Source organism: Lontra canadensis, unplaced genomic scaffold, assembly GCF_010015895.1.
Source record: "Lontra canadensis isolate GAN:19392208 unplaced genomic scaffold, GSC_riverotter_1.0 scaffold50, whole genome shotgun sequence".
Lineage (NCBI taxonomy): Eukaryota > Metazoa > Chordata > Mammalia > Carnivora > Mustelidae > Lontra > Lontra canadensis.
In genome coordinates, this window is record NW_022631044.1 from 10,912,233 (window position 1) to 10,939,713 (window position 27,481).

General features: G+C 35.6%; 1 protein-coding gene across 4 annotated transcripts; it reads right to left on the reverse strand.

Annotated features, from left to right (window-relative positions):
• On the reverse strand, positions 1 to 27,481 carry REL (REL proto-oncogene, NF-kB subunit). 4 transcript variants are annotated; one of them, XM_032873855.1, is made up of 10 exons: positions 27,184 to 27,481; positions 17,721 to 17,863; positions 17,087 to 17,235; positions 12,450 to 12,541; positions 5,876 to 6,016; positions 4,457 to 4,561; positions 3,678 to 3,890; positions 3,073 to 3,141; positions 2,878 to 2,946; positions 1 to 1,257 (listed from the first exon to the last, which is right to left on the reverse strand). In XM_032873855.1, the coding sequence occupies exons 1-10, from the start codon at positions 27,191 to 27,193 to the stop codon at positions 467 to 469; spliced, it is 1,782 nt and encodes a 593-aa protein (XP_032729746.1). In that variant the 5' UTR covers positions 27,194 to 27,481; the 3' UTR covers positions 1 to 466. The 4 variants fall into 4 exon arrangements, with proteins under 4 accessions (XP_032729746.1, XP_032729745.1, XP_032729747.1 ...); XM_032873854.1 differs by having other exon boundaries at positions 2,878 to 2,949; positions 27,184 to 27,480; XM_032873856.1 differs by lacking the exon at positions 27,184 to 27,481 and adding an exon at positions 18,000 to 18,357 and having other exon boundaries at positions 2,878 to 2,949.

A 27,481-nucleotide genomic window follows, 5' to 3' on the forward strand; every position in this document is an offset into this window, starting at 1 on the left:
ATGCTTCACTGACTAAGCCACCCAGGCACCCCCTGCCAAGTTAGATTCTTAAAGATTTAAAAATTCTTGACTTATATGTAACTCTAAGAAACTCCAAGAAGCCTCAGAAAACCCCTTAGGGGTCACCTTGGCCTATGGGTCTCAAAAATAATAATGAAATCATTTTTCTAATGACACAGTCATTACAGGTTTTACCTTAAATTTGCTTAAAAGCAAATATCAGTTAATTCATTTAACTAAGAACACATTAACACCATATAAAAAAAAGTATAAAAAGGTGTATTTGGAAGAATTGGAGGCTTGCTCTCATTTTCTCCTCAAAGACAGAATTCCCACTGCACACAGTATCAGGTCACATGTTTCAAATAGAAGAAATAGTTATGTCCTCTTAAATGTCTATTTCAGAATTTCCCTATATGATACTTTCCAGCTTTGAATTCAATATACTCAAACAACCATTTAAGTTTTACAAATTACCTTGAAAAAAATCAAAGGCAAATGAGTCACTTAATTGCTCATTCTGCATAGTGCCAATACTAGAATACTGACTATGAACAAAACCATGACTGTTTGGATTAGTACCATTTGATGGTCCTGACTCATTTATCATATTGTTATCTGTACAGTTGAAGTCAGATCTCTCAAATGCCTCTGGCTGTGGAACAAAAGCAGCCGTACTGGAACCAGCGCCGGCTGGCATACTGGGAGAGGACATCTGATGGAGCTGTCTCAAGTCTCTTGGGTCTAACACTGAATTACATGAGGGGTTTTCGAGATTCATGCTCACAAGTCTCGGATTATCATTCTCCCTCATGCTGTCACTACTAGGTGTCATCATATTCATAGGGCAGTTCGGCAGCAGGTTGCCATCAGAAATACCATATAAATCAGCTGGTGACATGGATGGTGCTTCCATTCTGCCTATGTCATTCGCATTGTTATAAATACAAGCATTAGAGGCATTCAGATCACTCTCAAGAGGCATTTCCAGATATTGCGAGATACCTTGTGGATGAGAGGATAGTGTCCCTGCCGAAAAACCACTCAGTGGATTCGTACTAACTGCGCGCGAGGTGGGGTGGGCCCCAGCTGACCAGCTTGAAGAAGGTGGAGACACCATTGAAGGTATGGGTGGAGTATGCTGTGACAGTGCATTTGAGATGGATGCAGGTGAGGAATAGTAGGAATCTCCTTGACTTGAAATGCTGGAAGTCCTGGGCATTTCTGTCAAAACTGCACCATGAGAAAAGTTTGACTCTGTGGGGAGGAAATGTATTTTTACAAACTGAAATCAAAGTATAAAAAACATTATCTCTAAATTAAACTTGCATAAACATACTGATAAAGAAAATTTCCAAGCAAACTGATAGAACTATTTATTTATTTTTTTTAAATTTATTTATTTATTTGACAGATAGAGAGTACAAGTAGGCAGAGCAGCAGGCAGGGGGAGAAGCAGACTCCCCGCTGAGCAGGGAGTCCGATGAGGGGCTCGATCTCAGGACCCTGGGATCATGACCCGAGCTGAAGGCAGTCGCTTAACAGACTGAGCCACCCAGGCGCCCCTGATGTAACATTTTAGATAAAAATATTAAATAGCACTAAATTATTGTAAGAGCCCAAAGCTGAATTCTTTAACACTTACTATTTTACAAATACCTATAAAATAATTCTGGTAAGTTATCTTGTCAGAGATAGTTTCATTAAATAATGAAAATTTAGCTTCTGAGGCCCTATAAAGTGAAAAATAAATCAGAATTTCAGGGATGCCTGGCTGGCTCAGGTGGTAGAGCATGCAAATCCTGATCTCGGGGTCGTGAGTCTGAGCTCCAAGCTGGGCATAGAGATTACTTAAAAAAATAAAGCATTTAGAAAAAATCAGAATTTCAGTTAATGGGAATCTAAATAGCCCAAATAATTTCATATTCACTACTTTTAGGAGAAAATAGAGGGATGGAGGAAATGCTCATTAGGGATGATTGAAAAATACACATAACTTGCTAAGATATATTAAGATACAACTCTAGGGGCACCTGGGTGCTTCAGTTGGTTAAGTGTTTAACTCTTGATTTCAGCTTGGGTCATGAGCTCAGGGTTGTGAGACTGGGCCTGGAGTCAGGTTCCCCGCTGGGCATGGAACCTACTTAAGATTCTCTCTCTCCCTCTGCCCCCTCCCCTTCTCTGTCACTCTCTCCTCACATTTCTAAAAAGAAAAATATATGTATATATAATTCTAAGGTACTATAAAATTCCCAGTCAGGAAAAAAATTAAAGATTCTGTATTTATTTATATAGTAAATTACTGCTATACATACTAAACCAGGAAAAAGCACAGGTTTAAGAATGTAAAGGGAAGAAAAGACTTCCAGTTAAATAACCCTGGTTCAATGATTTAAACCAGAGGTTCACAACTTTTTTTTTTTTTTTTTCTGTAAAGGGCTGAGTATTTTATGGTCTGTGGGCCATACAGCCTCTGTTGGAACTGCACAATTCTGCCACTATCATGCAAAAAAAAGTAGCCATAGACAATATGTAATCAAATGAGCATGGCTGTGTTCCAGTGAAGCTTTATTTTTAAAGATAGGCAACTCGCCAGATCCAAACCATTTCTTTCATGATACACTGTAATTAAATAAAATTACCAACATATGATCAAATGTAATTTCTCAAACAATAAATCCCAAAAGCATAATCATAGTTTTCAAGAGGACCTTAAGAAGTGGAGGAGATCAATTCATTTAATATTCAAAGCATGAAAAAAGTTGTGGGAATGGAAAATAGCAAAGGAGCAGTTTTTATTCCTAAGAATGGAATTCCAATATATTGGGCAAAGCACTGGTCTTTTGACCATAAGGAATACTCTATAGGATAAAATACCTTTTTTGATGAATCTTCCTTCTCCAGTTGATCCTAGGGTAACAGGTCTAGGTCTTTCAGGAAAATTAACTGCTGTGATAAAGTTTTTCCATTATTAAGCAATTTAAAAAAGAACATCAGTTAAAATTTGGAAAACTGAATAAAGCAAAAAACCCAAAATCTATTTAAATACAAATCAATCCAAAATATTCTTACCACAATCTTGCCACAGTTTCTGGAAAAGTAGAGTTGTTTTTTGTTTCTTTGCTTTATTGCCATAAGTATCTAGTTAAAAAGAAACCAGGAAAGCTTGTGAATCATCATAGGTTTATGCTGCTTCTCCTTTAACAAATAAATAGGTATTGTATTCCCATAAGGTGCGTTAAACAAATGTGTATGATATGGATTTAGTAAGTGTTGCAGAATGTGTCCCAAGTCAGTAGTAAAGGGTATAATACTCATCTTGTTTTCTTAGAACACCTATAAGTCAACAGTATCAATTAATGCAATAAGGGCAGATAAGGACAAAACCAAAATGGAGACCACTCTGAATGGCAAGCTTTCCAACTATAAAAAGGGCACAATAAGGACAAAAACAGAACTTCAAATATACAATAAATTTTGATAAACAGTTCAGATACTCTGAAATTATTCTAGATTCCTTTCCAAAGAGAGGCAAAGAGCAGAAAAATCAATTGATTAAAAAAATCAACTGAAAACTTTCAGGAAATAAAATGTAAATTATGAATAAACCTAACTGTATCCAAATATATCTTACAAGAGAACTAACTTTAAGAAACATGACCACCAAGAAGTCATACCTTTTTCATCTGGCAGATATCTAAAATCCATAGATTCACTAACTTCCTGGTCAGAAGGTCTCCGCAACTGCATTTTTACTGTCACTGGTTCTGTTATCGCTCTGCAATATGGTGGAGTCTTAAAAACAATGGCTACTTGACGGTGTACATCAGCTTGTGAAAAGATACCTTTTGCTTCCCAGTCGTTCAATACAAACCGAACTTCTATGTCATCTAGTGAATACGAAAGCAAAGGAATAGCAATGGAAAAAAAAAAATCCATCTATTAATCTAAAATATAGACGGTCCCTAACTGATGATGGTTCAACTTCACAATTTTTTGACTTGATGATGGTGTGACAGTGATATGCATTCAGTAGAACATGTATTTCAGATTTTGATAAAGATCAAAATAAAAATCCAGCCTAGTGATAGGCTGTACGACACTCTGAAGATGCTGGGCAGTGGCAGCAAGCCCCATCAGCAACATGGCCAGGAGGGTAAACAACAGACACACTCACAACTGTTCTGATTTTCACTTTCAGTACTTTCAGTTTTCAATAAATTATGTAAGTTATTCAACACTTTATTATAAGTAGACTTTGTGTTAGGTCATTTTACCCAATTGCAGGGTAATGTAAGGGCATGTTTAAGGTACACTAAGCTAAACTATGGTGTTTGGTACATTAGATGTATTAACTGCACTTTCAATTTAAGATTATTTTCAATTTACAGTGAATTTATCATGGTATAACCCAAGAAAATCTGTATATTCTAAATTCAATGAGACAAATAAGTACCTTTCTGAACTTTATCACATAGTAGAAATATTTCATCACCGCCTCTGACACTTCCACAGTTCTTGTTTACACGACAAATCCTTAATTCTGCAGTATTAGGAGCACCTAAATATAAAGGATTGTTTTAATGGGTTTCTGCATTAGTAATATTTTTTATTCCTTTTTCATGGTGAGAATTCTAGGGAAACAATTTACAAGACAGATAAAAGCTTTAGTGTATACATAAATTAAGGACACTACATTAATCCTTTACACCTGTACTTTTCCTTTCTAACTACACTCCCAACCTGGTTTATAGCCGTGTGACTTCATTTCTCAGCACTGATAGATCCTCCAGTTAAATCTGATTCTTTCAATCCATTCATACACTGTCACCAGATTAATCTCTTAAATCTTAACTATAAGCCTATAGCAATGCAGTTTTGTGCTTTCTTTAAAGATTTATTTATTTATTTATTTGACAGAGAGAGATCACAACTAGACAGAGAGGCAGGCAGAGAGAGAGAGGGAAGCAGGCTCCCTGCTGAGCAGAGAGCCCAATGCGGGACTCGATCCCAGGAACCTGAGATCATGACCTGAGCCGAAGGCAGCGGCTTAACCCACTGAGCCACCCAGGCGACCCCAGTTTTGTGCTTTCTATTAGGAATATAATTTCAGTAACTCTCCCTGGCAATTCAAAGTTCTCCATGATGAGGATACTCTGATCCACCTTTATAGACCTATGTCCCACTATGTTACTGTATGCAAAACAGGCAGTAATATACCATGAATGAATGCATACATAAGAGCAAATACACACACACATCCACACAAAAACTTCGAGGGCAATTTCATAATCTTTTAAAACTACAAATATCCATATCCTTTGATCTAGCATTTGCCAACATTTCTACCTCTGTAAAATTATGCTAGAGACATATTTGCACAAAATATGCACATACAGGTTATTTACTGAAGTACAATTTGTTAGAGGAAAAAAATTAAGAAGGAAACAAACCAAATGTCTTATAATAGGGTAATGAGTTAATAAAATTGTGATAGAACCATATAAGTAAATACGCAGCTACTGAAGAGAATAAGGCACCTAAAAGGGAAAAAGGCTCAAGATACATTGCTAAGAGAAAAATTTTTTTTAAAAAGGATCTATGATGATTTTTTTTATGTTGCCAAAAGTATATTGTATGAATGACAGTGATGATGTATTTTTATATATAAAGAAACTGGTGAAATATGTACCTAGGGATAGTGATTGTCTTTGGAGGAGGAGATCAAAGAAGATATCTTCTTCTTGCTATTTCAGTAATGCTTGAATTTTTCTTATAATGAACATACTCTTTCTCTAACTGTCAAAATACTTAATAAAATTAAACTAAAAAAAAATAAGCTAATGCTACAAATAGAAGAAAATAAAGTACTTACGGTTGTCATAAATTGGGTTAGAGACAACAGGAGGTAGAGCCATTGTCAAATTACCATGTTCATCGGGGAGGAAAACTTGAAAACATAATCTCACCACATTGAGGTCGCAATCTTCAGTATCAAACACCTGCTGTTCGGGGACTAAATAGTACATTGTTTTTAAGGATGTAAAATAGTCACATAGAACTAAAATCCTGCTAGGTCCTCCTCCCTGTCCAACATACTCAATAACCCTACGTAGCATGCAGTCTATACCAACAAAATAGAACAGTATACAATCTCAAAAGTGCCTTTTATCATTATAATATGTAGTCACTAACACTATTCACTAAGTTATGTGCCTGGTCAGGAAGTAACTATCCTAAAGCATCTGAAATTTAGAATAGAACACCTAACTTATAGTAATAAACAACCAAATTTTTACAAATTGCAGGTTATATAAAACAAAAGGGAGAATATAAATCTGTATGAGAGAATGTAAGTGTGTGTAAAAATTACCATCATCCCCATTTTATAGATGAGAAACAGATTTTAGTTTTTTTTTTAAAGATTTTATTTATATATTTGACAGACAGAGATCACAAGTAGGCAGAGAGAGAGGGGGAAGCAGGCTCCCTGCTGAGCAGAGAGCCCGATGCAGGGCTCAATCCCAGGACCCTGGGATCATGACCTGAGCAGAAGGCAGAGGCTTCAACCCACTGAGCCACCTACGTGCCCCGAGAAACAGATTTTAAAGAAATGAAATTATTTCTCCAAAGTTCCACAGATAGGAAGTGGCAGAGAAGGAATTCATACTAAGAAGTCAGTGAATCCTGAACTCGTGCTCTTGAAAACTGAACTCTAATTAAAAAATTTTACACATGTTTACACATGTTTTGTATAAAGGTGACATATACAGAAATATCTACTAAATTTCAGAATAGTATCTTAGGTATTAAATATTAAGATGATAATAGATGATCTAAGGTAGCTAGCTAGTTTCCATAAAAAATTTTTATGTCCAAATTAGGTTTGCTTTAAAAAACAAACAAAAAATGCTATAGCAGGAAAAATTTGCAGTTCTGAAAAAAATACAAAAACCTGTATGACAGATACAATGTGATGACAGTTTGTTAAATTGATATCTGAAAAGAAATCTAGTTCTAAAAGAAAACATTAACCACATTTTCAAATGATATAAGCCATAGGAATAAATCATAACAGAGTCATATTTTTTAAAAGCATAAAATACACAATTATGTGAAAACTTTCATTTTTCAGAAAGTATTAAAATTTGAAATACTAAATTTGAAACACTGTTAAAACCCAAATTCTTTAGTCTTACAGGCAGTAACAAAATGACAATACAATTTTGATTTTGACTTTTTATTTAAACTATGCTCACAGGCTCAGCAGCTATCACAACATTTAAAATATTCCCATTAGTATTCTTAAACCAAGCATTTTAAGGCATCTACAAGAACTTATCTGTTCAAATAGAAGGTCAAAATATACACCTGCGATGTAGGTGTTCGTATCATATCATAATATGACATAACAGGTGTGGCTGAAAGGGGCGCATTACAAATAACGAAAGATACTCCTTTCAGGTTTTTTGCTGTTATCACTTAGTAAGAGTTTTAGGAGTTCTTTGCCGGGAATGGGGGTGAAGAGCAAACATATATTTATTATAAATCCCAATATCACAAAAACCCAGAGGGGTAAGTTCATAAGAGACCTCTTTTTGCTAGATAGAGCCTGCCAATTTTGTAGGATGTCATTAACAAAATAGGAAGTTGAGATAAACTCTCAATAGCCTATAGAGGAAAAATAAAGGTGTTCAGGTTCTACTGAAGAGGGAAGATCTGGTAAATGCCCAATACTCTGGTTGGGCCCTGAAGGAGCTATACCTTAGGAGTTAAGAATGAACTGAAAGATACCAGATCAGCAATTGGTCATGAAAAGTTTGTGATATCTGTTGCATCATTTAATGCATCAGTTGTCTTCTGAGATGCATTTCATGCTCATTGTGGACAGGATCTATGATGAAACTGAGTTATATTTCACTTTGGTACCTAAATAGTATATTTATATTAAATGTCTTCATGACTAAGTGCCTTGAGATAAAAGTCTTCTACTTCTATGCAGTAGGTTACACATCTTAACTACTTATGTGCATTCATTCCTTCAACGGGTTTTTATCTCATTCAGTCATTATAGTCCTAGCTTGTTCTAGGTGCTTTTGGTAAGTTAGTTTATAAAACAGACATAAATTCCTGCCTTTGAGGAGCTTATATTTCTGTGAAGAAAGACCAACAATTAACAAATTTACCCGATAAGTGTATTATATAATTTATTAGATAATGAAAAGTGCTAAGGGGGAGTATCAGCAATGTAAGGAGCTTGGGAATCCGTAGTTGGGGCAACAGGTTATAAATATAAACAGATGGTTAGAGTAGGCCTCATTCTCTATTCTTACGTAGTTTCCGTAATAGAAATAGATTGTTATATGTTAATGTTTTCCTAGAATGTTGAAATAAAACCTAAAATGTACATCTCTAATATTAAGCAAAACAAAATCTAATCCCTCTAAAAAAACTCAAAACACTAAAAACTGATTTCAATAACCTGAACTCAGAGGTAGAATTATCCTTTCTTTGATTGTTTATTTTTGGGATCTGCAAGTTCAAATTCTACCACTTACATAGAAATTTGTCAGAGCTAAACTGATACTTTTTCATGGCTGTATCACTTCATGTAGGAGATTTCTGCTGTACTGTAAGAAACCATCTGACTTGGTTTTTATGATATATATTTATGATATATAGAAACAAAGGGGTTTCTCAGTTCTCCTGGGTTTTAAAAAAACAAAACAAAGCCAATGGAATTGGAAATGCTTAGCAGAATAGGATCTACAAATTCTGATCCATAGACTGATGCTATCACATGTGACAGTCTGTTTTCTAGAGATCAAATATCATGTGAAAATACAAAGACTATTAAAAATGATTCTTACTTTGGGGCACCTGGGTGGCTCAGTGGGTTAAGCCTCTGCCTTCTGCTCAGGTCATGATCCCAGGGTCCTGGGATAGAGCCCCGAATCGGGCTCTCTACTCAGCAGGGAGCCTGCTTCCCCCTCTCTCTCTGCCTACTTGTGATCTCTGTCAAATGCATAAATAAAATCTAAAAAAAAAAAAATAAAATCTGTTTCTCATCTACAAAATGGGGATGATGGTAATTTTTATACACATTTACATTCTCTCATACAGATTTATATTCTCTCTTTTCTGTTTTATATAACCTGCAATTTGTAAAAATTTGGTTGTTTATTACTATAAGTTAGGTGTTCTGAATGATGGTAAGTAGAGCTCTGAAGTGATTCCTACTGGCTTTAGAAGGATATTTTTGTATGCAGTGTATAAAGTGTTTGGAAGATGATAAAAAACAGAGGCAGGACCACAGGTTTAGAGGCTAACAATAGTCCAGGCTTCAGGCTACAAATGATGTAAGCTTACATTCCTCTGGAAAATGGAAATGGACTGAGAGATGGTCAGGGTAGGGTGAACAATAGAGATTTGCGGGAATAGTGAGGGGTTTATGAAGAGGACCAGTGGAAGAGAGGCAGGAAAGATATGTTGGAGTTACATGTCTAAGACTTTCAATTTAGGGCCATTTAGTTTTTAAACTTTTAAAGGAGCCATTCCAAATTCTTAATCAGAATAATATGCTAAAAGCACTGTTCTAAGATTACTCTAACAGGGTGGGGTGGGGTGGATTCCACAACTCAAATTGTGAGATAGTCCTTCAACTAGAGAGACCTAAAGGGTTATGGGGGAGAAATGGATGTTACAAAAAACAACACAACAACCAAAACCACAAATACTGTGAAGACCCAACTGGCAGGACTGCTCCCTTCCCTAAATCTAAATCCACCTAGGCAGCTCAGTAGAGAGATCATAAGCCTGGTAGCTAGGTTACCTGTGTTCAAATCCCAGCACCACCATTTACCAGTTCTATGATTGAGAAAATTACTTAACTTTTCTGCGCCTTCACTTCCTTATTTTCAAAATGGAGATAACAATAGACCCTACCTCATAGGTTGCTGTAACAATTAAATGAAATAAGGGACGCCTGGCTGGCTCAGATGGAAGAGCATGCGACTCTTGTTCTCAGGGTTGTGAGTTTGAGCCCCATACTGGGGGTAGAGATTACTTAAAGAAAGAAATAAACTTAAAAAAATTTTTTAAGTAAAATAAAATATGCAAAGCACCTATTTTGTACTAAGAAGTATTCTAAGTGCTATATGATTATTATTAACATCATGCCTCGTTCTGGATTGGTAAAAAACAAAAAACCTAAAAATCTTCTAGAGGGCCCATCTGCTTCTTGACTCCTACATCTTCCTTTCTGAATGCCTTTTCCACTGGAGTCAGGAGACCAAGACTTGAACTCTAGCTCTGCCACCTGTACTTGCTACATAACTTAGGAAAATTACATATCCAAAGCTTTGGGATTCTCTTCTATAAAGCAGTGCTGCTGTAATGACTAAATATATAGCATACATAAAGCACTTAACATTTACTCCTTGACATAGAAAAAATACTTAATAGCTATTATTTATGATCTTCTCGTTTTATACTACATGATCCCTTGTTTATACTACATCTGGACTTAGATGGACTCTTTATAAGTTTGGGGTTTTACTTTAGCAATGAAAATGGGCATATTCCTAACACAGAAATTTTCCACTTCTGAATATTTATCCTAGGGGTGCCTGGCTGACTCAGTCTGAAGAGCAAGCCATCCTAGATCTCGGGGTCATGAGTTTGATCCCCATGTAGAGAGGACTTAAATAAAAAAACAAAAAAAACCCCCCAAAAAACAAAAAAAAAAACCCCAACATTTATCCTAAGGAAATAATCACACAAGAAATCCATGTATATATGTTCTGTGGAATTTTTTAAAATAAAATGAAAATAACCTAAACATTCATTAACAGATGGCTAGATAAATAAACTGGTCTATCCAAACAGTAGAGCACTCTGTTAAAAAGTAAAATAGATTTATAAGTACTAACATGGCAAAATATTTAAGATCTATTCCTATGTGAAAAGAAAAAAGCAGCAGCGGTGTAGCATGGTTCTCTTTATATAAAGAAATACATGCATATAGTTGTGTATACAGCTGGATATTTATTGTTTCGTAGATTTTGCTGGATAAAAACTGTAAGCACTCTGTATTGTTTGAACAAATGAATGACTACACCAAGCTAAATGCTGGCATCCTACACTACAGTAGTCTCCACTGTAAAAACTATGAGATGCTAGGTTCCTAAACTAAGGAGACAGATATACATGTATAAAGGAAATTCTAGAAAAATACACACCAAAATTAACAGTCATCTGCTCTGATGAGGAAAACTGAAGGGGAAGAAAGCCCACCACCTGTTTTTCTTTTTTTTTTTTTTTTTTTTTTTTAAGATTTTATTTATTTATTTGAGAGAGAGACAGTGAGAGAGAGCATGAGCGAGGAGAAAGTCAGAGGGAGAAGCAGACTCCCCATGGAGCTGGGAGCCCGATGTGGGACTCGATCCCGGGACTCCGGGATCATGACCTGAGCCGAAGGCAGTCGTCCAACCAACTGAGCCACCCAGGCGTCCCAACCACCTGTTTTTCTAAATAAAGATTTTTTGGAACACAAACAAGCTGATTTGTTTAGAGCTCTTTGTTTAGAGCATTATACTAAGCAGTATAAAAAATAAAGACCTAGGGAGAAGAGATGCAGACATTATGGATCATAAAAACACAGTACTTGGTTATGAACATATTCCTTAAATTATCTTCATAACCCTTAAGTTATTTTTATATATCCAGGAAAAACACAGACCAACAATATGAGGATATCTTAAATCTATTTAAGAGATCTGTTCTTTGAAAATGTTATAGTTGTTCAATTCCTGCATTATGCCTATTGAAGTAGCTGCAGAAGACTCTACAGTGGACACTACCCTAGTGTGGGTGCCAGCATTTAGCCTGGTGTAATTATTCATCTCCTCAAACACAGAGTGCTTACAATTGCCAGGCGCTACACCAGATCACACTATCCTCGACAAACCCCCTAACCAGTAAATACCTAGCCTTATACACAAATATACTATGAAAGTATTTTGTATAGCTTCTATTATTTCTATATGTCTTTTTCCACGCTGGGATTAATTTAAATTTCACTGTTGAGTATGACCTTGATTTAAATAACCACATGCAGAGAAGGTAATGTATACTGTCTGCTAGAGTGGCAAATGGAAGGCCACATTCAAAAAGAAATGAGAACATTTGTGAGGTTTTCTTATAGAATACAATGTCCCTCTCCATGGATACCCGAAAGCCTTGTTTGTCAGAGAATTTTTTTCCCCAACACTATGAAAGGTTTTAAATTTTCTTCATTCTTCAGATACAGGTATCTGTCAGCAAGCAGAAGAGTGATCACAAAACTTAAGACAGCTTCTAAAGCACAGGTTCAAGATACAAACAGAATTAATTTGCACAAATAGGTCAATATGCAAATAACAGAAATAATTCTCTCAGACATTACTTACCATTGAAAGGATTGATTCCTGCCCTTATTCTTGAAGTAATAGCTTCTTTTACTTCTTTTTTCTTCACACAACGAATACCCAAATTTTGAAAACTAGAAGGAAAACAGAGCTTTCAAACTGTATTATAGTTAAACACAAAGACATATAAATGAAGTTTTACCAAAAAATAGTGCAAAAATCAAGGGTACATTCTATGCCTATGTCAAATACACCAAAACAGATGAACATTAACAGGAAAGTAAAATTGACCTCCCAAACAAAAAAGTTGTAAAAGGAGGCCCACAGGTATGTCTTGCTGAGCCCATTAAAGTGTCGCCTGTATTTAAAAAAAAAAACAAACACACACTCTACTATCATTTAACAATCCAGTAATTGCATATGAACATCTGGATTTCTGGCTTCTCTTGAACATTCGAAAGGTCTGGCCACAGCAGCTTAGTACAGGAGCACCCCGATGGAGCCGATCACCTGCGGCCCGTTTATACAAGGCTCTCCAATTTACTACAGTGCCTGCTAGTCGTCTTACACCTGATCTATTCCACGGACATTTGATTTTTGAGCCCTGACTTCACTACCAGTAGCAGCGGAATGTGTTTTATGCTATATTACATGAAGTTATAATAATCATTCATAAGAAAGCACTGAAATGTTTTCTTTTAAATTAGAAAGATGTTTAATATGAACGATAATATTTAGCAAAAGTTTCAAAATGTCATTTATGGAAAACTTCTCAAAAGCTACAAATATTACTAATTTGCATATCTGTAGCACAGATGATGGTGGGGGGAACTCCCCTACCACCACCAGTCATACTTGTTCCCACATGGAAAAACCATGACATCATTAAAGCTGGGTGGGTGTGAATAAGGAAGCAAAACTTGGTTATAATAACATTACTATTTGTTCAAACTTCACATGGCACTTAGGCAACAGGAGGCTGCCTGCCTCGTTTGCTCCTCTCCGTGCTCACAGGGCTTTATGTTTATGCTCTGCACCTTCACCATACTTGTCATTTTGTTAGCATCTAAAGTATCTTTGGCATTTCTTTCCTTTGCCTCCAATAATTAAAAAATAAATCTTGAATTCATAATCCTTTCTTGAAACCCTGAAACCCATAATCCTCTTCCTCAAAAGTATTCCACTTCTTTGAAAGATTCACACCTTGGTTTTCACTTTTTCTTTGGTGAAAGATTTTAAAGAATTATTTATTTTAATATATTTATACACTATTTAATTTTGTTTCATCTGAAAAATTGTATTTGACTGCTATTCATAGAATATTAGAAATGAGAGATTTTTGAAATTCTGACACAAGGAAACCAAGGATCATGAAGATTATTTGAAACTATTATTCATTCATTCATGATTCAGTCATTCAACAAATTTTGGGATTCCTTCTCTGTACCAAAAACTCTGGAAAATAATGGGCATTACAATCCCTCTCCTCATGGAGCTTAGTCTAGTGCAGAGGTTTGCAAACTGTGGCCCATGGACCATACTCGGCCCACCACCTGTTTTTCTAAATAAAGATTTTTTGGAACACAAACAAGCTGATTTGTTTACACATTGTCTATGTGTGCTTTCATGCTACAACAGAAATGAGCAGATGCAACAGAGACCATATGGCCTGCAAAGCCTAAAATATTTATTATCTGGCTCTTAACAGAGAAAGTTTGCTGACCTCTAGCCTAGTGAAGCAGACAGATCAATATTAAATAATCATATGCAAAAAATGCTAAACTGAAATCATGACAAGTTTTATTGAAGGAGACATACACTATGTCGTAGAAACCTATGACAGGAGAGAGTTGATCAGTTCAGGAAGGACAGAGAAGCTTACTGTACAAAGTGGTACTTAACATAAACAGAGATGAACTAGGGGAAGAGGAGAGTAAAGACTTCAGGCAGAAGGAATAGAACAAGCAAAGGCCCCTACAGAAAAGTCTTGTGAGCACAGGAAACCAGAGGAAGGCCTCTGGGACTGGAGTATGGACTTCAAGGGGAGCACAGGATGAAGGTTACAAATACAAGCAGACCCTGTGAACCTTGTGGGCCAATAAGGGATACTGCCCTTATTCCAAGAGCCACATAAAGCCATTCAAATGTTTTAAATGGGAATGTGACAATCAGATTTGTATTTGAAAAGATCACTTCAAATAAATTAATTTTGAAGAAAGTCACCTTGGCTAAAGTGGAGGACAGAGCTGGGGGGAAGAGGTAAAAAGAGGGTTGATGCAAGAAGACCAGTCAGGGGGTTATTGTGGCAGCCTCCATTTGGACTATGGGTAGTGTGGTGACGATGGAGATCACTGAGAGCAGTGTACAGATTTAAGAACTATTTAGGAAGTACCTGTTAATGAATTCAATGTGTGTGCCTGTGTGAGGGATGCAAGAATGATACTCATGTCTGGGGGCTTTTACAGCAACCACTGAGATAAGGCACTCTAAGGGGAAGACCCACTGAGAAGAAAGAAGTACTATCATGGAAAAGTCAGGGTTTGGGGCATATTCTAGTTGAGGTGTTTTTGATATATTTAAGAGAATATGTCAAAAAGACAATGAGCCTAAATACCATTCTCCACTGAAAGGAACCAGGGCTCCTTAGAAAAAACTGATTGCAGAGCTGAGGCAAGAAAAGTACAAGTAAGTCCTGAACACTTTGCTGTGTCAGAAAGTAAAGAAGTGCCCAAAGAAAGACAGAAGCATATCAAAAGGACATAGGAAGCAGGCGGAAAGGGCCTGCATTGGTCAAATCTGGGTCAATCTGAACATCAAAATAATAATGCCACTAATGGACTAGATAGAGTACACCGAATTAAAAATCCATGGGTCTACAGTGGTATTTTTTTTTTAATGGGGAAGGGAAAAAAGGGGAAGTTTTTCTTTCTAATAGAATGCCAATTAATATTGCCAATGGAAAACACTAATATCCCATGTCTCCTGAAGGGATATTTTGAAAACGACATAGCAACCCCTCTGTAGATTTCTCATCCAAAATGTTTCATGTTAACATGAAAATATTATTCATGTTACTCATATTAACATGAATATAAACAAGCAACCATTCAGACTAATCCACATTCAACAATCTTCAAAACAAGTAGCCTAGACTCTTCAAAAAAAAAAAATGGTAATGTCAGGAAAGACCAAAAAAGGCTGAGAAACTATTCTAAATCAAAGGAAACTTTAATAATCATGACAACTAAATAAACACGACAAGTAAATACAGTGTGTGATCCTTAACAGGATCCTGAACTGGGCAGAGAAGCAGGAGAGCCATAAAGGGCATTATTGGACATAACTAAGAATTTAACTGTCTGTAATTAAGATTGAGAAGGAACAGCCAGAGAAGTAGGAAATAAAACAGGAGAGTCTGTTCTCAGAGAAATCAAGAAATGAGAATGTTCCAAGAAGGGAGTGGTCCACAATGTAAAATAGTGTTGGGAGGTCAAACGATATAAATAGGAAATATTTCTTGCCATATGTGTATTACTAGATATTTTTTGTTTTGTGTTGTTATTTTAAGAGGAATATTTTTCAAGTATATTTTCTAGATAGTTACTGTTAATATATAAGGAGGTTACTAACATTTTCCTCGTTGTAATTAGGTTCATTTTTCCAAAGGTAATGCATGTTCATTATAAAAGATGAATCACAGAATAAACACAAGTTAAAAGAAAAACATAAAACCTCAGTCTTACCCACCAAGAAACAACTACTATTAATACCTTAGTGTATATGCTACCAAGTATATGTACACATATGCTTTTTAAGATTTTTTTTTTAATCACATATTCTGTTTTAAAACCTATTTATCTAACATAGTGTGAATATCTTTTTATACAAAGAGATATTTGCAATGTTATTTTTAAGGCTACATAGGAGTACACTGCATGGATGTACCAGATTGTCTAAGGGATCCCTCCTCGTTTATTATTTTGATTACTTCTAACTTTTTGCCATTACAAAATAAGCTGCAATGAACATCACTACAGCTAAATGTCTGAACATGCTTAATTTTTTCCTGAGGATAAATTCCTAGAAGTAGAATTGCTGGTTCAAGAGACATTCATATTTTTCAGGCTTTTCCTATGTAGTTTAGTTAAAGTGCCTACCAGAAGGATTTTATTAATTTATACTATCACCAACATGATGAATGGACCCATCTTCTGGTAGACTCACCAACACCAAGGTGTTACATCATTTTTCTTATCTTAGAACTACCATCATGTTACTTTTATACCTGTCCTTTTCTAAGTAATAACTCCAGGTTTCCAGCTGGCTTTCCCATATCTGATAATTTTTAACTATTAATGAAAGGACAGTAAAAATATATGCAAGAAAATTTTTCAGAGATTGTTCACACTAAGAAAGAAAACCACAACATAAAATAAGTTTAGGTTTACCTTTAGTAGCAATAAATAAGTATTCTTGCTACCCTGATGGGCTGTGTCTACTAATAAAGAATAAAAGGGAGGTTCTAATATAAGAGTTAAGAAAATTTAAATGTCTACTACAATAAATAGAAGAATGAGAAATCACTTTATCCTGTTAAGATATAACAGATGTACATGTCCAGGAAACAGAGAATCCTCTGCTTATCCTATTCCTAAAGATGTCTGTGGCTGTGTACTTACAACAAGGGTCTGCGTTCTTGTCCAAATTCTGCTTCATAGTAGCCATCTCTGCAGTCTTTTCCTACTAAATCATGAGGATGAGGTTTATATGGGTCGTTCTTTGTTACTAATGTAATTCTCACTTTTCCTTTTCCGTAATAGTTCATAATCTGAAAAAAGGGGGAAATTAAGTATATGATCCATAAATTGATCCCATTCAAAACTGACCTACTAAAAGAGAGTTCAATTTATATAATGTAGCTAGCACTAGATAAAGTCAAACTGACTGGCAAATACAGTTTGGATGGAACTTTCCAGGGAATATCAGAAGGGAAGAATTTACCTCTCCATTCCTTGGCATATTATTTTCTGCACTGATTTCAACTGGTTATATCATCTGATTCTGTTTGTTTTCTTTTTAAAACAAGTTATACCAAAATATTATCATGGAGCAAGAGAAAATAATTGGATGTTGGGTCACCGAATGCCATGCTCTTATATTCATAGTCATGTCATAAATATCCCTTAAAGTATATATTTAAGCCACAGTGGAAATGAGAGCACACTATGAAGAAACTAATCCTTTCATGTGATTGCTATAGATAAAATATGGAGCAATTAAAAGTTAGATACACACAAGAGAAAGGTCTATTACCTGGATAGATGGGTATGTCCGGTTATTGTCTGTGCTGTGCTCCCCTGGAATGCTGCCTGCTGATCGCCCTTCACATTTGTATCTAAAACGCATGCCCCTCTGCCTGGGCTGTTCGATGATCTCTATACATGGGTTGTAACCACCTGAAAATTTTAAAAAGGAGGAGGGTAAGATTACAATAATAGTAATAATGGATTTGACCGTTTTGTTTTTTTTCCAAAATAGCAGACTAAAAAATTTTCCCTCCCAATATTAAATAATAGGTTGAAATGTAATTACCCAAGATTGAATGGTAAAGGTGCCTCTTCTCCCATTCATACTGAGCTCCTATACCGTGTTATCACAAGATTACTCAAATCATATTCATTGGTTAGTACTTTATCATTTAATATCAAGACCTAATGCCAATGTGAAGTTCTGAGATCCCCACTTCAGAGATACTCACTTCACATGTAAGACCAAGTACAAGGATATCCCTCAAGATTCCCCCAGAAGGGTCAAGAAGATAGTCTTCGAAAGTACAATATCATACTCCAAAATAAGTTGAACTGCTTGATTTTACCTTAGACCCCTAACAGTGGACTGCTACTTGAAAATGAAAATGCATTTAAATCCTTGCAGAAAGAATATGTAAGTTTTTTTTTTTTTTAGTCTCCCCTGGAATCTTAAAGGATTGATACACAGAACATCTAAATAAGTTCCAGAAGTGTTCATTTTAAACTCAACAGAATTTTCAATCAGTTCCATCTAAATCTCTTTACTGAAGACACAACAGAGGAAAGAAAATTACTCACTTTCTGTAACAAATGTAATTAAAATATGAACTTTAGAATGAACTGATCTATAAACATGGATGAATTCTATATGTTATACACCTGAAACTAATGTATGTGTCAACTATAATCCAATTTAAAAAAAGTTGAGCTGACTGAAAGAAGCGAGACCAAAAGAGCACATCCTGTAGGATTCCATTTATAGAAAACTCTAGAATATGTAAACTAATCTATAATCAAAAAAAGCAGATCACTGACTGCCTAAGAAAAAGGGTGTGGAATGGATGGGGAAACTTGGGGGATGATGGATATGTTAATTATCTTGATTGTGATGATGATTTTAAGGTTCTATTCATATGTCAAAAGCTATCAAATTGCAAACTTTAGGCATGTGCAATATATCATACATTAATTATATGCCAGTAAAGTTGTCTAAAACATATGCATCTTTACCCTTATTATCCATATTATAGAAATGAATAGTTCAATGAAGACACTCAAGTATACTTACAAGTATGTAAGTATATACTTGGCAATGTGTCTATTTCAGGGGTATAAAGATATCTTCCATTTAAAAAAAACCCATTTTCCTTCCATCAGTTAAGTGATTTTTAAATTCCTACAATTAGATAATCCATTTCTCTGATTAAAGACTTACCCTCTGTTAGAATGCAAATAAATCTTTAGAAAGGGTAATACAATGGGTCTTACTGGTACGGTGTTAGGAAGGAGACTTTTGAGTCCTACTTTGCCATATCTTAATAGCAAGGATCCTGGAAATGGATCTTCTAAGTCTCCTAATCTATAAAATGGGAATAATAGTAATAGCACCTACCTTATAGGGGTTTTGTGAGGATTCAAGGTAGTGTATGTTCAGTTCTTAACAAGCATCATGCCTATGACAAATACTCAATAAATGTTGTCTACTATTGTTTCAGATCCTCTCTTGAAAACAATGATTTATAGTAATATCATGATGGTGTAACAACCAGTACTTTCAAGAATTTTATAGAACAATGAGGCAAAACCACCAATTATTAGACTACAGAAGAGTCCAACAAAACAAAATTTTGTTTATGCTAACAAGATTGTGCATAAAATGATAGAGCAAAAGAGTCAGGCATGCCTATGTCAAAAACAAAGGAAAAAGAGTTAATGAAGCAAAAAGGTAGGGAGAGTAGAGAGGAAGGCCTACTAGTAAAAGGGAACAATGCGTCCAAAGCTGGGGCAGTACAAAAGAAGAGTTTAAAAATGATCAATGAAGCCACAGTGGAAGTGGATTATACTTCTACCTTTAGAACCAAAAGCCAAAGGACAAATTGTAATTATAAATGGGTTCAAAGTACAGAGGACATTAGGGATTTGGATTTTAGTTCATGAGTGACAACGAATCAATGAATGGCTTTCTGCAGGGGAATCATATGATCGGACTGACATTTTATTTTTTTAAAGATTTTATTTATTTATTTGACAGAGAGATAGTGAGAGAGAGAACACAAGCAGGGAGAGTGGCAGAGGGAGAAGCAGGCTCCCAGCTGAGCAGGGAGCCCATGTGGGGCTTGATCCCAGGGCCCTGGGATCATGACCTGAGACGAAGGCAGTTGCCCAACCAACTTAGCAACCCAGGCGTCTCTGGACTGACATTTTAGAGTGAGGATTCTGATGGCAGTGGACAGGTTGAAAAGAAAGGAGACAGTATGATGATCGGTTTAGAGGCTGTGACAGTACTGTGGGCAACGGTGAGGGCAGGTCTGACATCTAGCAGTGATAACAGGAGTGAAGGATTATTTCATTAAAATTGACAGTTCCTAGCGACTGACAGAACATTAGGGTTAAGAACAAGTAAAGAATCATTGAGGCTCCACAGTTTCTACTTTGGGTTACTGAGTAAAGATACTATTAGAGCCAGGTAAAACTGACTTTAACCTAATCACATTCATAACACTTATTTTATTGAAAAATGTAAGGCATGCAGATGGGTATTTCAATGTCACATACTTATATATCCTTGTATATTATGAATAACTCAAATTCACATTTCACTTCAAATATTTTACATCCTCATATGTCATTGCAGGAGAATTTGAAAGAAAGTACATTTTCCTCTCAATAGCTCAAAATACTCAACAGAATTTTTTTAAGTGATATCTTAAATAATGTATGTGGTTTAACTAAAGGTCAAATAAATCCCTGCCCACTACTTATTTAAAGGTGTCTTGGTGGGAAGTTGATACAGAATTACATCATTAATGGTAAGTAGCTAACTTTTGGGGGAAGAGTGAATAAAAGTGCTAGGCTCATAGTGATTTTTCAAATATTTCATTGGTTAGAAAATGTTTGTGAAAAAAGTCTCTAGACAAGAGAAAAGCAGTTGTTGAAAGAGAAAATAAAATGATTTTTATAGGTTTAAAGTTATAATAATGACAAATATTAGTGATCATATAAAATCAAGTACTTTAAAAAAACCTTTGAAATCTAGTCTTCCTATTGTACAAGCTCTTTATTTTTAAAAAGTTTCATGATCAACCAGGTAATATTTTATTGTAATATTTCACATTTCCCCAGCTGGAAATAATCTCCCCCTCCTCTAAATTATCATAGTATTTTGTTTATGACAATTATTCCAAATAAGTATAATTTAGGGAAGACTCACTGTTTTATTTCTTCTTGAAAAAAAGCTACTTGTTCTATTCCTTTTCAAGCTACTTGAAGGCAGGAATTGTGACGTACTCATCAGTGCCTTGCACATAGATATTCAGTAAATATCTGGGAAGTGAATAACTGAAAATCTAAAAATCTTTTTGTTTGTGTAAGTTATACAAACAGTAAGTTATACAACAGCAATATGATTAATCATATTTTCCCTATTAGGTTCCACTACTATGGAAAAAAATAGTGCTTTGTAGGTATTAGAACTGCTACACTTTTTACTCTTCATACCTATTCATAGTCTAATTTATCTGTATTTTATTGTAAAGTACTTCCCAGTTATTAATCGTTTATATCATGCATCAGTATAATGTACCAGTCACTTCCTCCCTCAGCTCTGTTTTAAAGTGCCTTTCTTCCTAATGATAGAATGTTGAACTGTAGTCTTGTATGGAGTGGAAGAAGGTAAAATGTAAATCAGAGAACTGTAGGGAAAATAAGTACTCCGAAGCAAGATTATCTCGAATCACTACAGTTCTGAAAAGTAATGAAATTTCTCCAAAGTGGTTCTAAGCAAGCTGATTACTGTACTTTTTTTAAACCAATACTGCAAAGTTGGGATTGACCCCTACCTTTTAAACAATACTGTAAAATGTTAATACTGACCCAAATAATATTTCAAATACAGCCAAAATGTTTGCAAGATATACCTATGTTTTTATTTTCACTTAAGCAAAAAAGAGTGCTATTTCAGTTTTTAAGGTTAAAAAATTGTATTGAAATACAAGTTAAAAATGGAGCCTCAATTGTCAGAAATAAACACATTAATTAAAACCTTATGGCTAGCACCGGGAACCAGCATTAATTGTTCAGGAAAAAATTAGTTACAGTAACTATAATACTGTTTTAAAGTACTTTACATATATTCTCATTTGATCCTCTCAACTTTAATCTTCATAAAAACAGAACAGGAATTATTCTCCCATTTTATAGGTGATAAATTTAAATTATTGTTATAAAAAATTATGAATGACATTAGCAAATATGATAGCTGGAATCCCAATGGATCAAATTAAAAAAAAAAAAACAAGCATAAAAACAGCTGGGGGTAAAGTCACAATAACATTACAGCAAATAACCTAAAATAAATACAACTTAGTTTAAGAAGATAATGCATCTTGCCACAGGCAAGTGAGTATTTAGATCCAATGAAATTCCTGGAAGAGTTCATAGTGGGGTGTATACCAGAATCATTTTGGAAGCTTTTTAAAAAAACACACATGCCCTGATCCCACCTGTGATCTGCTGAATAGAAAACAGAAATCTATAAAGCCCCGACATATTTCTGAAAAAGCCTTCCAAGCAATTCTAACACACTCCTGATTAAGAACCATTGCCCTAAAACATAAAGAAGCTTAAAGAATCACATATCCAGAGAAGCAATCCAAAAATTCATGTACAAGTATGGGCTGGATGACAGACAAACCAGGCAGAGGAAATCTGATTACTTTTTTTTTTTTTTAAATTCTGACAGCTTTAACTCCTCTTTCTCTCCCACTCTAAAAAGTTTAGCCAAATATAAGCAAGGGAAAAAAGCATTATGACAGGAATCACCTTTAATCACACTGATCTATTTAAAAGGTAAATTGTTTACAAAATTAATATTGTGATTATCATCAGGAACATTTCTTACAATACGGCAAGCAAATGATCACACACTAATGTGTCAACACCACAGCTGAGAATAACTGCAGACTGCATCTCCCTCGCAAAAGTACTGGATAATAGAGTACCTGAAAGCCGAAGGAGCAGATGGAGCTAACAATATACACTTTTCTAACAATATACACTTTTCTAAGTATCTCTTTCACTCACTCTGGAGAAAAAGAAAATGAGATCTATTCATCATTCCTCAAACCTGGGAACCCAACTGAATCATGGCAGTAAGCTTCCTTACCTTAAAACACACTTTTTCCATTTCTTCCTGATCTTATGATCAAAATTTAGAGCAACCATTTCTCACATACATAGAATGGCATTCAATTAACAAAAGGGCAATGAAAACTTAAGCCTATTCCCACATGCTAGAAAAAGACTAACACAGAAAGTACAAAAAAGTCAAATGAAGGATAAGTTATAACAATCAATTATCAAGACATTTTTGATTTACTTTCTTTTCAGTATGTTTACTATCATTGAAGTGGACAAAGGAGAAAAGGTACGCTGCCTCCAAACATTACTGTCAAATTCTTCTCCACTAGTTTAAAAATACAGAAAACCATTTCAAACTGTTTAAAAGTAAATGGACATTCTTATATATTCTTTTTTTTCATTCTCATATATTCTTGAAAGACTTTCTATCTAGCATCTGTTCTAGTCTATTACAATTTTTCAAGATTTCACAGAATTCTAGAATGTCAGGATACTCAAACAATAGTGAGTGCCAATTACTTCTAGTAGCTCCTGTTTCCTAGATGTCTAAGTCTCCAAATAGCTCCACTACATAAGAAAACTAACATTTATGGGCATGAATTGTCTCTGTTGTTCCTCAAAACAAGATGCTGTAGTAGTTATTCTCATTTTTATATCACAGAGTGGCAGAACTGGAATAAAACCAGGTTCATTATGGGCTAAAGTCCAGATTTATTCCAGTATCTGAGACTGCCTCTCAAATAAGTCTTAAGCATCCACGTAAGGGAATTTTCAGAGGAGTATTTGGCTGATGTATGCACCAGAAGGTAAATAAAAGATGCAAGAGTTGCACAATAGAGATTCCACTGCGGTGGGGAGAGAGAGAATCTTGAAAAAAAAAGTTAACTTCCAGAATGAAAAAGTAGAGAAATATTTAACATCTGTTCCAGATTACTCAGGTATTTAATCAACTTAAAAGGAAAAGGCAGTACCAACTCATCTGTCTTAAGACTTCCAGATTCAAAAATAAAAATTACAAGATGCCTACCTAAAAATGAATTAAACAAAGAAATTTTTTTAGTGTAAGTATGTCCCATGCAAGTATCCGGGTAACGTGCCTACAAACCTAATCACATGCAAAGAATACAGATGAGAGAACGATGGAACAAAAGAAATTCTGAGCCTCTTACATTGTATTTGGGAAAGATACTACACAGAACCCAGATATTCCTGATATCATTTCATCACAATTCCTCCCTAGCCATTTCACTCATTCATTCCCTTTACCCTGTCATGTATCACCTTAATTCTTTTATATAGCTGTTGTCTCTACATTTCATGTGGGGCATTTCAGATACAGCATTCGTGTTTATAGTGTGTAGGCTTCTACCTAAAAAAAGTATTTTGCTTTAGTTGTCAATTCCAGCTTCCAGCTCTGTCGTTAATGATTAAGTTGCATCATACCTACACTGATCTTTTTTCCCCTTACTCAAGAGAAATACTTATAGTTCTCTTGAAATTTACACCAGAGTTGGAAGTAGTGTGGTTTACAAAAAGTTTCTTCATGTACTTCCTATTATATGACAGAACAGAACTATACTAAAGAAAACTGTGAATAAAAATCAATTATCAAATTTTAAAACATATTTTACCATACTTACTAGTAAACAGAGCTACCTACGTGTGCATAAGCATATTTTGCACTTTCTACAGGAACAATGAGAAGCTTTAAATTCAGACAAAATAGCTAATTTTGGTTACATTAAATGAAACAAAATCATATATATAGAGTAATGACTGCCTATGCATGCCCTACATGGGACAGGAAACATTTTTCTTAACAATACCTGTTCTAATCAATTGTGTTAAAAGACAGTTAAAAAAAAAAAAAAGCAGTAACGACAGCTTAATAGAACCCAATCTGTGAAATCCTAAATAATTTATTTGGTAATTTACCTGAACAAAATTTAGAATCATATAAAATCGTTCATATATATATATATATATACACACACACATATATGATTTTTATATATCTATAAATTAAATTCCCTGTTACTCATGGTACTTAAATCATTTTGCTAATGAGATTATGATCTGTTACTTTTACATTCCATGTTTGTTATTTTACAGGTAACAAATCCGGCTACACATACCTATTTACATATGACATCCGGTGAGAAAAGAAGAAATGGTCTTAAGTGCCTGGTAATCAATAAAAATACTTTTTGAGGTTTTAATACTACCTTATTACAAATAATCTAAACTAGACAGTGATAACTAACTAAGCAAAATTTTTTTCCCATTACTCTTTTGGTTCAATTACTGTTTCAAAACAGAATTAGAATTTATAATTTACTGAATCTTCTTCTCTAAGGCCTTTACAAGTGACTAAGAAAAAATACTCCCAGATTCCTTTTTAAAAATTTCTTTTGCAAACAACTAAATTACAATTTAAATAACTTGTCATATTTTAAATAGTCCCATTTTAATGTACCAGAAAAGGCAAAAAAAAAAAAAATGATAATTACCCTACAACTTTTCGTTCCTTTAATTTTTTTTCCCCTTCAATTTAGGGAATCAGTCCTCACAACAGCACAAACTATAGTGCCATTAAACAAATTTAAATCGTATCACATTTTTGAATGATTTAGGTCTTACGTTATCCTCTGTGTAAATGGTTCTTTTCTCTTTTAAAATAATTAGAAGTATTACACTCATGCCACAAATTAATGAAGTTTGGTTAGATTGGCAACAGTCTGACCTTTTTTTATAACGCTTACCATTCTTTACTACTTTCATACAAAATCTCTGTCAACCAATAAATTAGCCAAATATTTCAGATCATCTTTGGACTTTTAATCTAAATGTGCTTTTAAAATTATAAATTTACAAAATTATCTGAAAGTTTGGGGTCACTGAAGTGAGTAAAGAGAAAGTTGAAATATTTTAAACTACACTTGTATTCGCACATAAAAAACCACAGACAAACTGAAATCAAATGTCATGTGAACCACCCCAATTTCCTTTTCGGCCTACAGCAGTAGCTATGGCATTGTTCTGCTCAACCCCTTAAAAAAAATCCTTAAATGCTTTCTACTTCCTCTTCTTAGCGAGATATCAGCCTCTGAGGGTCACTGAACCAGGGTCTTAGGAGGACGCGGGTCAACCAGAAACAAGTCCCCTCAAACCTTCAGCCTCCTAGTACAGCGCTAATTTACCCTACCAGGCCTCCCTGCCTCTGCTCCGTCTGCCGGGAAAGGGCCCCCTGAACCTTGCCAGAATCCTGTAAAGGTCCATCTCAAACACAGTCTACTTGATTTACTTCCCTTTAGGTTACAGGCAGATCTAAACCACGGCTATATATATGAGATCCCTCCCTTGCCCTCTAACCTGTTCCTTGGTAAACTCGTCGGCCCCCGCCCCCCGCAGCAAGAGATTTATGCATCTATTAACTGAAAATGAATTGTTACATTAATGATGTAAAGTTTTCATTTCCACTCCTATTTTAAATTAAGCGCGGATATTCTAATACTCCTTCCCCCTTTCTTCCAACAAAGAAAAAAAAAATGACTTCTCCGTAAACTAGATAGTACCCGCTTTATAGGAGAAATCATCCACCTTGTTGAAGCAACATTTCCACTTAAGACCTGTTAAGATAGCACCGGTGACTTTTAAAGCCGCACCTCATTTTGTACAACTGTCAACACATCAGCGGTCACCTCCTGGCGTTTGATGAAATTAAACTAAAAAAAGGAGAGCACTCCTGAGGTCTGAAGGTTCTTCATTCCTGTTCTAAAACATAAAACCACCATTTCAATATAAATCAATTTTTAAATATGAGAACTCTCCGTCCTCGTTTAGATTCGTGTTACTTCCCTAATCCTAAAAATCTAGTCGCTGGGAATTTCTAAGGTTCCGGCTATTATAATGGCATCAAAGTACAGAGCATTACTTTGATTTCGCACGCAAACCCCCGAACCAGGTAACTTTAGGCTAACAATCTTCCAGATGAGACGATTTTAAAGACCGAACGCGCAGAACCGAAACCGGGACCCCGACACTCTGAGCTGCAAAGACCCCCGGACAAGGTCCTTCCCGCAGTCCAGTCCCGCGTCTGAGACACTCACCCGAGGCCATGGCTCCGCTCACCGCGCCGCCCCTCCAAGTGTCCTGACCCGAGGCCGCCACAATCAGCCCGCGTCGGTCCGGCGGCGGAGGGACTCTGCCGGCGGGACCCCCAGTCCCCCTGACCACCCTCGGGGCCTCCTCCTCCTTCCCGCCCTCCTCGGGGTTTGCGGCTCACACCTTCCCACCCCCTTAATGCTAGCGTTCCGGATCACCCGGCTTCGCCCGTCGGAGGTGCGGGAGCCAGGGGCAGGGGGCGGAGCGCCGCGAGGACCGAGCGCCTGCGGGGCCTAGAGGCAG

What these genes read in the sequence shown, in the direction of transcription:
- REL (XM_032873854.1), bottom strand. An exon ending in GGACATACCCATCTATCCAG is followed by an intron (nt 17,236 to 17,720) that starts GTAATAGACCTT and finishes CCCTTTTTTCAG; the next exon opens with ATTATGAACTATTACGGAAA. An exon ending in GAAACTGTGGCAAGATTGTG is followed by an intron (nt 2,950 to 3,072) that starts GTAAGAATATTT and finishes ACTTTATCACAG; the next exon opens with CAGTTAATTTTCCTGAAAGA.